The following is an 11,984-nucleotide window of genomic DNA, read 5'->3' as shown; positions in this document are numbered from 1 at the left end:
TGTAGGTAAACCGAGATACACATCTCTGCAGTTTTACCATCATTATGTGCATTCAACTTAATCCCGATTGTTCTGTTTTATTTTTGTTGAACTGAGAGTCAAAAGCACATACCTCTTTAGATCCCAAGAAAAGTACGTCTTTTAAGTATTTTTAATGTGCAAATGTCAAAAATAAAGGTAAAAAAATAAGTATGTCAGTATGTCATTCAGCTTATGTAAGGAACCGTATGGCAAGACCCTGTATTAATCAGTGTCACTATATGCCCTGAATTTGAGCATCAATAAAAACCAAATTTCCTTCTATTAAGCTTCTCATTTATTCCCTTTTGTTCTTCCAAATTATGAAACTTTTTATTGCGTACAGCACTGTGCAGTATGTTTATCACATATTTTCCTCTTAATCATTTCTTAATATTTTCTGATCAATTTTCTTCCCTCTAATAATCCCCCTAAAGTCTGCCGGTCTGAATAATTTTAATCAAGGCGTCGACATTGTTATTTGCGGTGGCATTTCTGCTCAAACTAATGATTTCACTCTTATTTTTGCCAACTGAAACAGAAAGAAAGTAATTCTTTATTAGATGAAAGTCTCATAGTAGTTTTACCTACCAGAAAGTAAACAATAGACTGATTTAGTCCTCTTATGAAGGATAACCTCTTGTCAAAATTCTGCGAGGAGTAAAATGTGCTAATTAATTTATCTCTACATTGTCATCATCTAATAAAAAATCAATGAATAACTCATTAAAAATGAGAAATTTTGACAGCAAGAACAGGTCTGGATTTACGTTTTTGCCTCTGAGGGCAATGAAAAAATTGTCGCTGCTCTTAACCAATGTGAAACATGACTGAGGTGGGGGAAGGGGACTTTTGCCACACGTAGGATACCAAGGGCCCTCCCCCAGAAATTTTGGAAATTTCAACTGCTCGGGGTCCGACCCAAGTTCTGCCGTATTTTCTAACAGTTCAAGAAATTATTCAAAATCGTGATGTCTGAAAAAACATCTTATTCTTACTATCTTCAAGAATTATTACCCTTTCACTAACAATGAAGAGGAATGTAGATAGTTTTTTTACTCTTTAAAGGGGCCATCGTGGGGCAATATCCTGTAAAGAATGTTTTAATTTTAGTCGGCCAGGAGTCAACTAGACCAAGTGAAGAATAAAAAAAAAAAAAACAACATTTCTGAGACAAACAGCACTTACCATGTAGTCTCGTCGCATGTTGAATAATAGAGTTAATGTTTTTCAAAATATTCATCAAATTACTATGGTTTTCACAGACGATTTTCGAATTAGCCGTCATCTCTTTGTTCAACTGATATAGTTGCACATAGCAGTCTCTCATGTTTTTCCTGGGAAGAGACAACCCAAACAAATATAATGTATAGTGGTAAACAGTGCAAGCAACTGGTTTGTCGAATGATGAAATGGACTGCATTTGGACCGTCTTGAGGAGAAAGGAACCAATCCACATAATCTATTGCCAAATTTAATCAAGCAGTTAATTTTTTACATGTAAACGAATGTGCGGATTTTCGTGGATACACACCTATTTCAGAAAATTTTCTGGACAGTGCGAAGCAAATTCCTTTAAATTTTCAATGGAATCTGCACAAACGCTTTCTCGTAAAAAATTAATTTGCCAAGTTTTTGGCAATAGTTGATGTGGCTTGGTTCTGTTCTGCTAAAAGCGGTCAATTTTGCAATCAGGAATTACATTTTCTGGCTTATTCGTAAAAACACGTATTTGCATAGGGAAACTAATAGTAAATACGTCGTTTCTAAGCCGAGCCAGAAATTTTTGTTCTTAATCCTAAAATGTAGTCCAAATAGGATATATTGAGATTTAAGCTACGGAACCTTAGGCGCGTCTGGACGCGGCGTCCTGGACGCGGCGTCTAGACGCCGATAAATCTGTCTAATGATTTTTGCGCGGGGACGGCACCTTAGCGGCGAAGAGACGCTGCGGAAAACGCCGATCGAGGACGCTCCGATCTGTCGCGAACAGATCGGAGCGAAGACGCCGAGAAATTCCGCTCAGTCCGCTGCCTTTCCTACCGATTTTTGAATGTGTTTAGTTCGACAAACCCACGAATCGATCACAAAGGCCGTGAATTGATCGACAAAAGCCGCGAATCGATCGAAAATTCCGTGATTCGATCGACAAGAGCCGTGGATCGACCGACCCACCCGTGAATCAATCGACAAAAGCCGTGGATAGATCGACAAACCTGTGAGTCTATCGACAAACCTGTGAATCGATCGACAAACCTATGAGTCGATCGACAAGCCTGCGAATCGATCGACAAACCGATGAGTCGATCGACAAACCTGTGATTTGATCGACAAACCCGTGAATCGATCGACCAAGTTGTGAATCGATCGAATTACGTCGATTGGTTCACGTTTTGGTTTTTCGATCGATTCATGTCGATTGACTAGATACCGGTTTTCCTTTTAATTGTCAATCATTTCTCGTCTATCGATCCACATTTTTTGTCGATCGAATCGACACCCGTTTTTTAGTAATTTGTCCATCGATTGGTGTCGATCGATTCACGTTTTTATTTTTCGGTCGATTTTTGTCGATCGAATCCACACCCTCCTAAAAAAAAGCGCGTACAGCCATTTTCGCGGCCCAGAGCATACTGTCCGATCAACGAAAATTCGAGAAATTGACGGCGGACAGAGCGGAAAAAATCCACGGATTCCGCTCCTAAGGTGCCGTGCTCTAAAATGTGAGCGTCTTCTCGCCCTCGACTCGGTAGCAGCATTTTCCGCCGGCGTCCAGGACGCCGCGTCCAGACGCGCCTAAGGTTCCTTAGCTTTACAAAACCCTCAGTGCGAACGGGACCTACAAAAACCTAAAAAATCTAACAATTGCATCGATAGAAGTACTAACTCCAAATAATTTTTACCCAGATGTTACGAATTAGCCGTATGGACACTTCGTATTTCTGTTGACTACCCAAATTTAATGGCTTCGACTATCATACATAGGCTGTTCAAGAAGTACCTATACCTACCTAGTGAGTAATGGACGGCGTAGGTCGGCAATCACATAACACGGTTTGCGACGTCGCAGACTTCCACTTCCTGTCATACTTAATTTTTTAAACGGAAAACTACCCAACGGCAATTCTTTAAAACTGCCGTGATGCTTCTTCTCTGTGCAAAGAAAATTCTGCAAAAACTTCAAGGAATGATGTCAATTTGTTCTGCTTTAAAAAAATAACATAGAGGCGGAGATTTTCAGACACCGCAGACGAGATATGTGATTGCGGACTTACGCCGTCGAAATGCAAGAACTTCCTTGGTAAAAATTGCGGCGATAGGAGCTGCGTTTCAAAATACCATAGGAGTTCTTATAGCTGACTGAAGAAGGCGATAGACAATCATATAGCTGGCTGTAGAAAGTGGATAAAATCATACAGCCGGGCTACACGAAGCGATAAAAAATTATACAGCCGGGCTATAGTTCCTATCGTCGGGCTTTACACTTTATCGCCTGGCTGTTGCTTTTTCGCCATCGTCTATAAAAGGCTGTAAGAAGTTGTGTAGGTAGATATTCGTGTGCTTTGTAAATCCTTAAGTTTGTACGGAATCACCTTAATATTTACAGAACGCACATTATATTTTCCTGTACTACAATTTTTTTTTCATCAATTAAAATGAGAATAATCCATACAGAGTGTGCAAACATTTCAAAGTCATGAGTTGAAAAACGCTGACTCCACGAGATTACGAGGTCTGTTAGATTAGAAACCGGATTTTGGCCATAACTAGCCCACAATGCGTCCAAATTAGGTTTTCTTGAGCTTTCCTGATAGCTGGAAATGTACTTAAGAACGCTACGTTCACAGATTTTGTTTATTTTGATCAGTGTTTATTCTGTGTCATCTTGAATACGAGTAAGTCAGGTGCGTTTTGCGATTTTCATCATGCGATCACTGATAGAGCAAAAATTCAACATTAAAATTTGTTTTAAACTCGGTATACCTTGTACCGATTTTTTTAGTATACGCTAAGTAAAGTTTACCATGATCATTGTATGAAATGTTCCCACTGTTTTGAATGAGTTAAACGATTCAAAACTGGTCAAGAGTTCGTCAAAGATGAGGAGCATGGGAATCGATCCTCAACGGCAACTGACATTTGTCACGTGGAAGAAATGCGGGTAAAAGTGCTCGAAAACGGTCATTTCGAGCTTGTTGAACAGAGTAATATTTCTGAAGGCTCTGTACATACAATTTTGATAGAATATGTAGACACGCATTGAGTTTCAGGTACACTTGCCCCCTGATTGTTGTCCGTTGAACGAAAATCCAACCAAATGTTAATTTCCCTTTAGCTGCTTGAACGTTCTAACAGTGATCCTACATTTTTGGATAGGATAATTTTCGGTGACAATATTTTAGTGTACGGCTACGATATGGAGACGAAACTTCAATCGTCCTTGTGGGTTGAAAAATAAAGTGCAAGACCGAAAAAAGAGAGACAAGTTCGGTGAAACATAAAAATCGCAAAACACCCTTGAGGTTGCCTTACTTCAAGCCACATACCAACGAAGCCAATTAGGATTTTTCAAACTTGTGAACGTAGCGTTCTTGAATATATTTCCAGCTATCAGAAAAGCTCAAGAAAACGTAATTTGGACGCATTGTGGGCTAGTTATGACCAAAATCCGGTTTCTAATCTAACAGACCTCGTAAATATTAGAGCTTAACACAAAGCAGAGCGGCGGCGCACTGGCGCGTACAAACCTAACAGGGATACTTCACGCATTGCGCAATGCGTGAAGTATCCCTGTTAGGTTTGTAGGCGCCAATGCGCGTTCAGCGCTAGCTGCCCGCCCGCCGCGCCGCGCCTCAGCGTACCGTGGCGCTTGAAGCAACTATTTCACACCAGAAGTATTGCACAGTATCATACGAAATTGAAGGCGCTCCAACATATTAGGAATGGCAGGCATCCCTCAAAAGTACGGAGCTTTCCTCGCAAAATAAATCAAGATACTACGGCTCAAAAAGAGAGCGGTAGTCCAAAAACTCACTAAGTCCTAGCATCCGTACGTATGTTTAGCATACACTTTATCGCCATCGGCTATAAAAGACTATGAGAAATTGTGTTGCCGGCTATAGAAGCTATTGGAAATCTTACAGCCGACTGTAGGTCTATGGTATTATGTATTTTGGAACACAGATCCTACTGCCAATTTTTACCAGGGTTCAAAAGTAAGCCTGACAGGGGATTGGTCTTAGTCTTATTTGAAACATAGGCTTACTAGTTTTTTAAAGAGACGAAGATCAACTCATTCGGTTGAAAATTAAAAAGTTATGGACGTTTGAAAAGCGAATGTCGTGTCGCCACCCACGACTTCTAAGAAAGGATTTCCGCCCACCGAAATAAGTCTTTAAAAGTCAGGAACAGCGAATTACGCGCGCGCGTCATGGGCCCAAGTAGCACAATGCAACGAAAATATTGAAATTAAATTGTAATGTGATTTCAATAAAATTGTAATTTTTTTACCATTGAATTGCAATATTTTTACACCATTTAGTCGATTTATGCCGATTTTAAACAATCAACAAAATGAACTCCATGTGTCAGAAAGGTAGGCAGTATGCATTGCAATGAAAGATTGCAATTTATCTCAATTTTATCGCAATAAGTTTCAATAAATGGGGCCCCTTCAAATAAGAGGTAGGCAACATACATAACTCTCAGTGGAATTGCAATATTTTTACAATGTAATTGCCACTTATTGCAATTTTTGCCACTTCGGGGGTCGTCTAGCGCTGGTGCACTCTACTTTCGGCATAGCTTTGGCTAGATTACCTCGATTTTCGGAGTGCGGTCTAACAGAGGAATAAATTTTGAGTCTTACATCAGCTTCAAAATGCGGGCATCCTCAGCTTGAACGATTAGACTCTTGATCATGCTCACATTATCTGCTGTGGATGTGGCCATCCTGGATATGTTCTTCCGCAGTTCATCTAAATTTTCCATGGAACGCTTCAGTTCCTCATGAATAGTAGGGAATTCCGCAATTGGCTAGAGAATGAAAAGAAAACAAGCAGCGAGCCATCAATTCCAAGCATAAATAAATTTCTAAAAGTGAGAACCTGAGAAGTGAGGTTAAAAAAAAACATTTTTGGACTATACTTTGTGTTCTCTCTCTCTCTCTCTCCCTCTCTCTCGTTCCTCTCTCTCTCTCCCTTTATTTCTTTTCTGTAGGAGGGCTAAGATGTTACTATCATCTCTTAAGTTTTAACATAGGTATTTAAGTAAAAGTGGTTTCTTATTCAAGAAGAAACGAATTTGCCATCCATTTATTTCCTCTTTTTGATTCGAATAATAGGGTTTTCCATATTAATTTAGACGCATAAAAAAGCATTGGAAGATACGCTAATTTGCAAATTGAGGTATGAATGCTTTTACCTCACAATCGCGCGGTGATGAGAAAATGTATAACTGCGCAATGCGCATGCGCTAGAATGTACATAATGTCAGCGGCAATCGCGACCTTCTATCATCACGTCGAAGTGATGCTCTTCAAGGCGAACCGAGCAACTATTTCAACTCGGAGGTATTGCACGGTATCAGACGAAAATGAAGGCGCGCTAACGTTTATAAATTGACTGGTATCGTCACCACCGCGAGGAGTCCTACTGGCCCGACGTTGCATGGCTCCTGTTCGATCAATTTTTGTGAAAGCTGGTACGAGGTGGCATGTTTTGACGGGAAACTTGACTTTTAGTTCGAATTTTCAAAATTCGAAAATCCATGATGGTGGATGTGGCTTAAAATGCTATCTCGGCTCCGGGTCGATCCATTTTTGTGAAACTTGCTGCTAGAGGGTACTTTTTGAGTTAAAAGTCGAATTTTTAGTCAAGTTTTCGAAATCAAAAATCCAAGACACCTAAAGTGGCCTAAAATAATATCTTGGCGCTTTCGAAATCATCCGACTTTGCAATTGATACTCCATTCCTTTTCTGTTCAGTTTCAAAATCGATGTACTTTCAGTTAATTTAGACCTCGATATCTTCATTTTTTTGTGTTGAGTCTGCTCATTTAGGTATTTATTCATGTAATTATTTCTTTATTCTTTTCTTTTTTATTTTTTCATTTGATCATTCGGAAGTATATGATCAAAGTTCGCAATATTTACATCAAAGAAGCAAAAGCGAGCTGATCATAACACTAATCGTGAATTAGTGTGTTATGGCGAATGAAACACCGAAATAATATTTTTCATCACACCTCGGAAAACTCACGGCAGATTTAAAAGTGTTCATATTGGTTTACTCCCATAAAATAGGCATTGAAAAAACTTGCAACGCCGCAAAATTGAGGTATGCTTTTTCAAATCTCACCGTCGGTGATGAGAAATCGTGTAAGTAACTATGACTGCGCACGGGCTAGAAGGTAATATCAGTGGCAGTCGTGATCTTCTGCCATCCCAAGCTTTTGTTGTTCCGCCGTCAGAATGCAAAATACAACTATTCATACTCTGAATATGCCATTGTTGCCTATCCTCTCATTCGAAGGCTATACTCAGGCCCGGACTTAGGGCGTGTGCAGGGCGTGCGGTGCACACGGGCGCCAGCCTTTGGGGGGCGCCACGAAAGAAGAAGAGATAGGAAAAAAGGGGGGAAAAGGAAAAGGGAAAAGAGGGAAGAAAGGACAATGGGAAAAAAGGAAAAGGAAACAAGGTTGGGCAGTGAAAGCAAGGAAGAAGGGGGCAATGGAAGGAAAAAGGAGGCAAGAAAAGTGAAAAGAGAGTCCGCGAGAAAGGGGGGGGGGGGAGTACCCTAAAAACCACAGATAAAATATAAAGAGAATCGCCGTCTAAAGGTAAATTTTCAGGACAAAAACATATAGGCATGTAGTAAGGGGGCGCCATAAATCCATCGAACAGGAGCCGACATAGCATTTTAGACCACGTCCGCCATCTTGGATTTGAGAATTTTTAAACATAGTAAAAATTCGAGTTTCCGGTCTAAAAATACCCTCAGACACCGAGTTTGAAAAAAATCCTTCGAACAGGAGCCGACATAGCATTTTAGGCCACGTCCGCCATCTTGGATTTGAGAATTTTCAAAAATCGACTAAAAATTCGAGTTTCCCGTCGCAAAGTACCCCTGATCCCGCGGTTCACAAAGCTGTAACGAACAGAAACGGAGGCCAGAACCGGGGCTCATTTTAGGCCATATCCAACATTTTGGAGTTGAGAATTTTAAAAAATTGACTAAAAATTCGAGTTTTCCGTTTAAAAATACCGTGCGATAGATACCGCGTTTCACAAGACTCGAACAAACAGAAACCGAGATAGCATTTTAGCCCACGTCCGCCATCTTGAATTCGAGAATTTTAAAAAATGGACTAAAAATTCGAGTTTCCCATCGAAAAATACCTCCTGACACCGAATTTCAGAAAAATCCATCGAGCAGAGGCCGAGATAGCATTTTAAGCCATTTCGGATTTTCGAATTTTGAATTTTTTTTAATTTTGACAGATTTTGATTTAAAACGCGTGATCCCCAAAATCGAAGCTCAGATTCGGATTCCTCGTAAAAAATCGATGCGATTTCATGTATCATACCCTGACACCGAATTTCAGGAGAATCCATCGAACAGGAGCCGAGATGGCATTTTAAGCCACTTCAGTCATTTCAGATTTTTGAAGTTGAAAAATTTTACTTAAAACGCGTGATACCCAAAATCGAAGTTCAGATTCGGATTCCTCGTAAAAAATCGATGCAATTTCATGTATCATACCCTGACATCGAATTTCAGGAAAATCCATCGAACAGGAGCCGAGATGGCATTTTAAGCCACGTCAGTCATTTCAGATTTTCGAATTTGGAAAATTTGACTTAAAACGCGTGATACCCAAAATCGAAGTTCAGATTCGGATTCCTCGTTAAAAATTGTTACAATTTCATGTATCATACCCGAGCATAGCGTGAAGGAAAGAGACGTAACGTAGACATACTGATTCGAGCATATGAATCCAACGTGGCAACATGGGTAGTGCTCAGTGGGTCAGCGGAGGAGGAAGAATAAGAATTTATCGCGAGGGGATTCCTCGCGACGAAACCGAACGCTAAGCGCCGGCCGGCGCCTCCCCGATCGGTTTCACTCGGGCGACCCGCGCGGCGGCGTAGTTCAAACGGGTAGTACGACAGAATCTATACGCGTCGTTAAACCTTTTTCCTTCACGCTATTCTAACATATGATAGATGAAATCTCATCAATTTTTCACGAGGAATCCGAATCTGAGCTTAGATTTTGGATATTACGCGTTTTAATCTATTTAAAATCGTAGGAGAAATTCCAGAATTGTCCCTGAAAATTGATCACACATTAGTGTTTTTTTACGTCATTAAACCTCTTTCCTTTACGCTATTCTGACATATGATGCACAAAATCTCATCAATTTTTCACGAGGAATCCGAATCTGAGCTTAGATTCTAGATATTACGCGTTTTAATCTATTTAAAATCGTAGGAGAAATTCCAGAATTGTCCTTGAAAATTGATCACACATTAGTGTTTTTTTACGTCATTAAACCTCTTTCCTTCACGCTATTCTAACATATGATGCACAAAATCTCATCAATTTTTCACGAGGAATCCGAATCTGAGCTTAGATTCTGGATATTACGCGTTTTAATCTATTTAAAATCGTAGGAGAAATTCCAGAATTGTCCTTGAAAATTGATCACACATTATTGATTTTTTACCCCGTTTTTCTTCTACGTTCACGTAATGAAATTAGATCAACAGTTGACTCATCGACTAGTCTAGCCTAACCCCCCAGAATCGGTCTAAGGGGCGGACGATTTTATCAGATAAGATGTGCGGCCCTAGTTTCCGGGCAATTGCGGTTTGATGGAAGCTGCGATGAGGAGAAACGGAAGATATGCGAAACTCGGGCGGATATTAAGTGAGAAACCAGGTAAGGGAAAGGCTTTCTTCCCGAAAAGTTAGTGCTCAGGCCAACTTACATGGTCACTGGAGCATTGTATAGCAGGTTGTGGGAAACTATTTTTTTGCAGCAACAACCGATTAGATCGCATTTTGCAAAAAGGAACTAAGAGCATTTCAATGTTGCTGGGATTGTGCAACTTGGGTACATTCTTTGCAAAAAGTAAACTTTGCGACGGTACACGGAAAAAAATTAAATGTTGATTTAGCATTTACACTGTTAAAAAGATGTCCGACAAGTTTCAAATGCTGATTTTACAATACAAAAATGTTAACATAACATTTTAATTTGTACGTTTTGCAGTGGGGGTAGTTACGTTAGCATTTGGTAAAATGTAAAATCAGCATTTGAAACTTGTAGGACATCTTTCCAACAGTAGAAATGCTAAATCAACATTTCATTTCTTTCCGTGTAATTTTCGTCTTGAATTCATAGTTTATTGGGAGTAGAGGTGAAACTAGTTTAGATGATCGTTTATGTTTGCAAGGTTAACGACATTGGAATGCTCTTGGCTATACTTACTTATCCTGTAGCCCTTCAACAAGCCGTGGAACCGTGAACTGTTTGCGACAGGCCCTCTCAGTTACGTTTACGCGGTTCATACGGCCCTCGGCTGCAAGAACATTTTTACTGCGTTAAGCAGAAAGGAACCAGCTATTGCCAAATTTAATCGGGAGATTTAATTTTTTACGTGAAAACGGTTGTGCGGACTTACGTGCAAGTTTCGGTGAATTTTCTGCATGGAACGAAGCAAGTACTTAAACATTTTCAAAGGAGTCTGTACAAACACTCTCTTGTAAAACAGTAAATTGTCCAATGAAGATGTTGCATGTGTGAGGAATTTGCGATTTGACTGTTGATTCGTGTGTAAAAGTTCGCGAGAAACACGATGGTGCCACTGGTTTTCTCTGAAATCAACTCCCAAGCTCAAAAAAAGCTCTCAAGTTGAGGCCAAAATGGAGGGGATATCCCACCCTACCCTGAGAGTCCACCTCTACATCAAGACAAACTCTCCATGCAAAGATAGGGAGCAAATACATTAGAAGGGTTGCCGTGTTTTCAGTTTTGGAGTCCCCAAATAAAGTGGCAGCCCTGTCAATGTATTTGCTCCCTATCTTTACATGGAGAGCTTGTCTTGATGTAGAGGTGGACTCTCAGGGTAGGGTGGGATATCCCTTCCATTTTGGCCTCGACTTGAGAGCTTTTTTGATTTTGGGAGTTGATTTCAGAGAAACCCAGTGGCACCATCGTGTTTCTCGTGAACTTTTACATAAAAATCAACAGTCAAATCGCAAATTCCTCACACATGCAACATCTCCATTAAATCTGGCAATAGCTGATGTGGCTTGGTTCCTTTCTGCTAAACGTGGTCCACTTGGAAGGCTTTCGCACCGGTATTAATCCATACGAACTTACATCAACTCTCTCAAGATTGAAATGGAAAGCAAGTGATTGAAGCACGTCCGCAGCCAAGCTTATATCCTCCGTAGCAATTGTCATCGTGTTTGATTCATGATGGAGTCTTAGAATGCTTCCATCCCTCAAACACCGGAACGTAGCCGACCACTCATTCGATTGAGCCCGCTCATTCGACTCCATCACCTCCGCCAGCAAAAAATTTTGATTCAGCCATAGATCTAGCTGTAACAGGAGATAATGGTCTCATCGCACACAGTGGCGAGGCGTGAATGATCGATTACACCGGTCAATATGGGTTCTGTCCTTTGAACCAAACCAATTTTTTTCGATTTCTAGGTGCTAAAGAAGCCCGAAAGTGGCCATATTAACTTCAGGAAAGTAGATTTTACGCTCTTTTTCAATAAGCATAACAGTTTTTTTCTCAGATCATCGTGGCTGGAGGTATGAAGCAAAGTTTCTCCTAAAATCAGCAAAAATGCGCCCTTTTATAAGCTAATTTTTGAAGATAAAGTTAATTTCACGACCAAAAAATTAAGCTAGAAAAAACAAAGGAGGATGATTTTGGTAGGAAAT

General features: G+C 40.2%; 1 protein-coding gene across 1 annotated transcript in view; it reads right to left on the bottom strand.

Annotated features, from left to right (window-relative positions):
* Positions 1-397: 397 nt before the first annotated feature.
* Positions 398-11,984, bottom strand: part of LOC109034543 (BBSome complex member BBS2) — a 29,610-nt gene continuing 18,023 nt past the window's right edge. The window contains exons 10-13 of the mRNA XM_019047759.2: positions 11,409-11,633; positions 5,888-6,054; positions 1,207-1,355; positions 398-550 (exon numbers count right to left, since the gene is read on the bottom strand). Coding sequence (XP_018903304.2) covers positions 450-550; positions 1,207-1,355; positions 5,888-6,054; positions 11,409-11,633 — 642 coding nt within the window. The 3' untranslated portion in view covers positions 398-449. The remainder of the gene's footprint in view (positions 551-1,206; positions 1,356-5,887; positions 6,055-11,408; positions 11,634-11,984) is intronic.

The sequence above is a fragment of the Bemisia tabaci genome, chromosome 5 (assembly GCF_918797505.1).
Source record: "Bemisia tabaci chromosome 5, PGI_BMITA_v3".
Taxonomy (NCBI): Eukaryota; Metazoa; Arthropoda; class Insecta; order Hemiptera; family Aleyrodidae; genus Bemisia; species Bemisia tabaci.
This window is presented reverse-complemented; position numbering and strand designations above follow the sequence as displayed.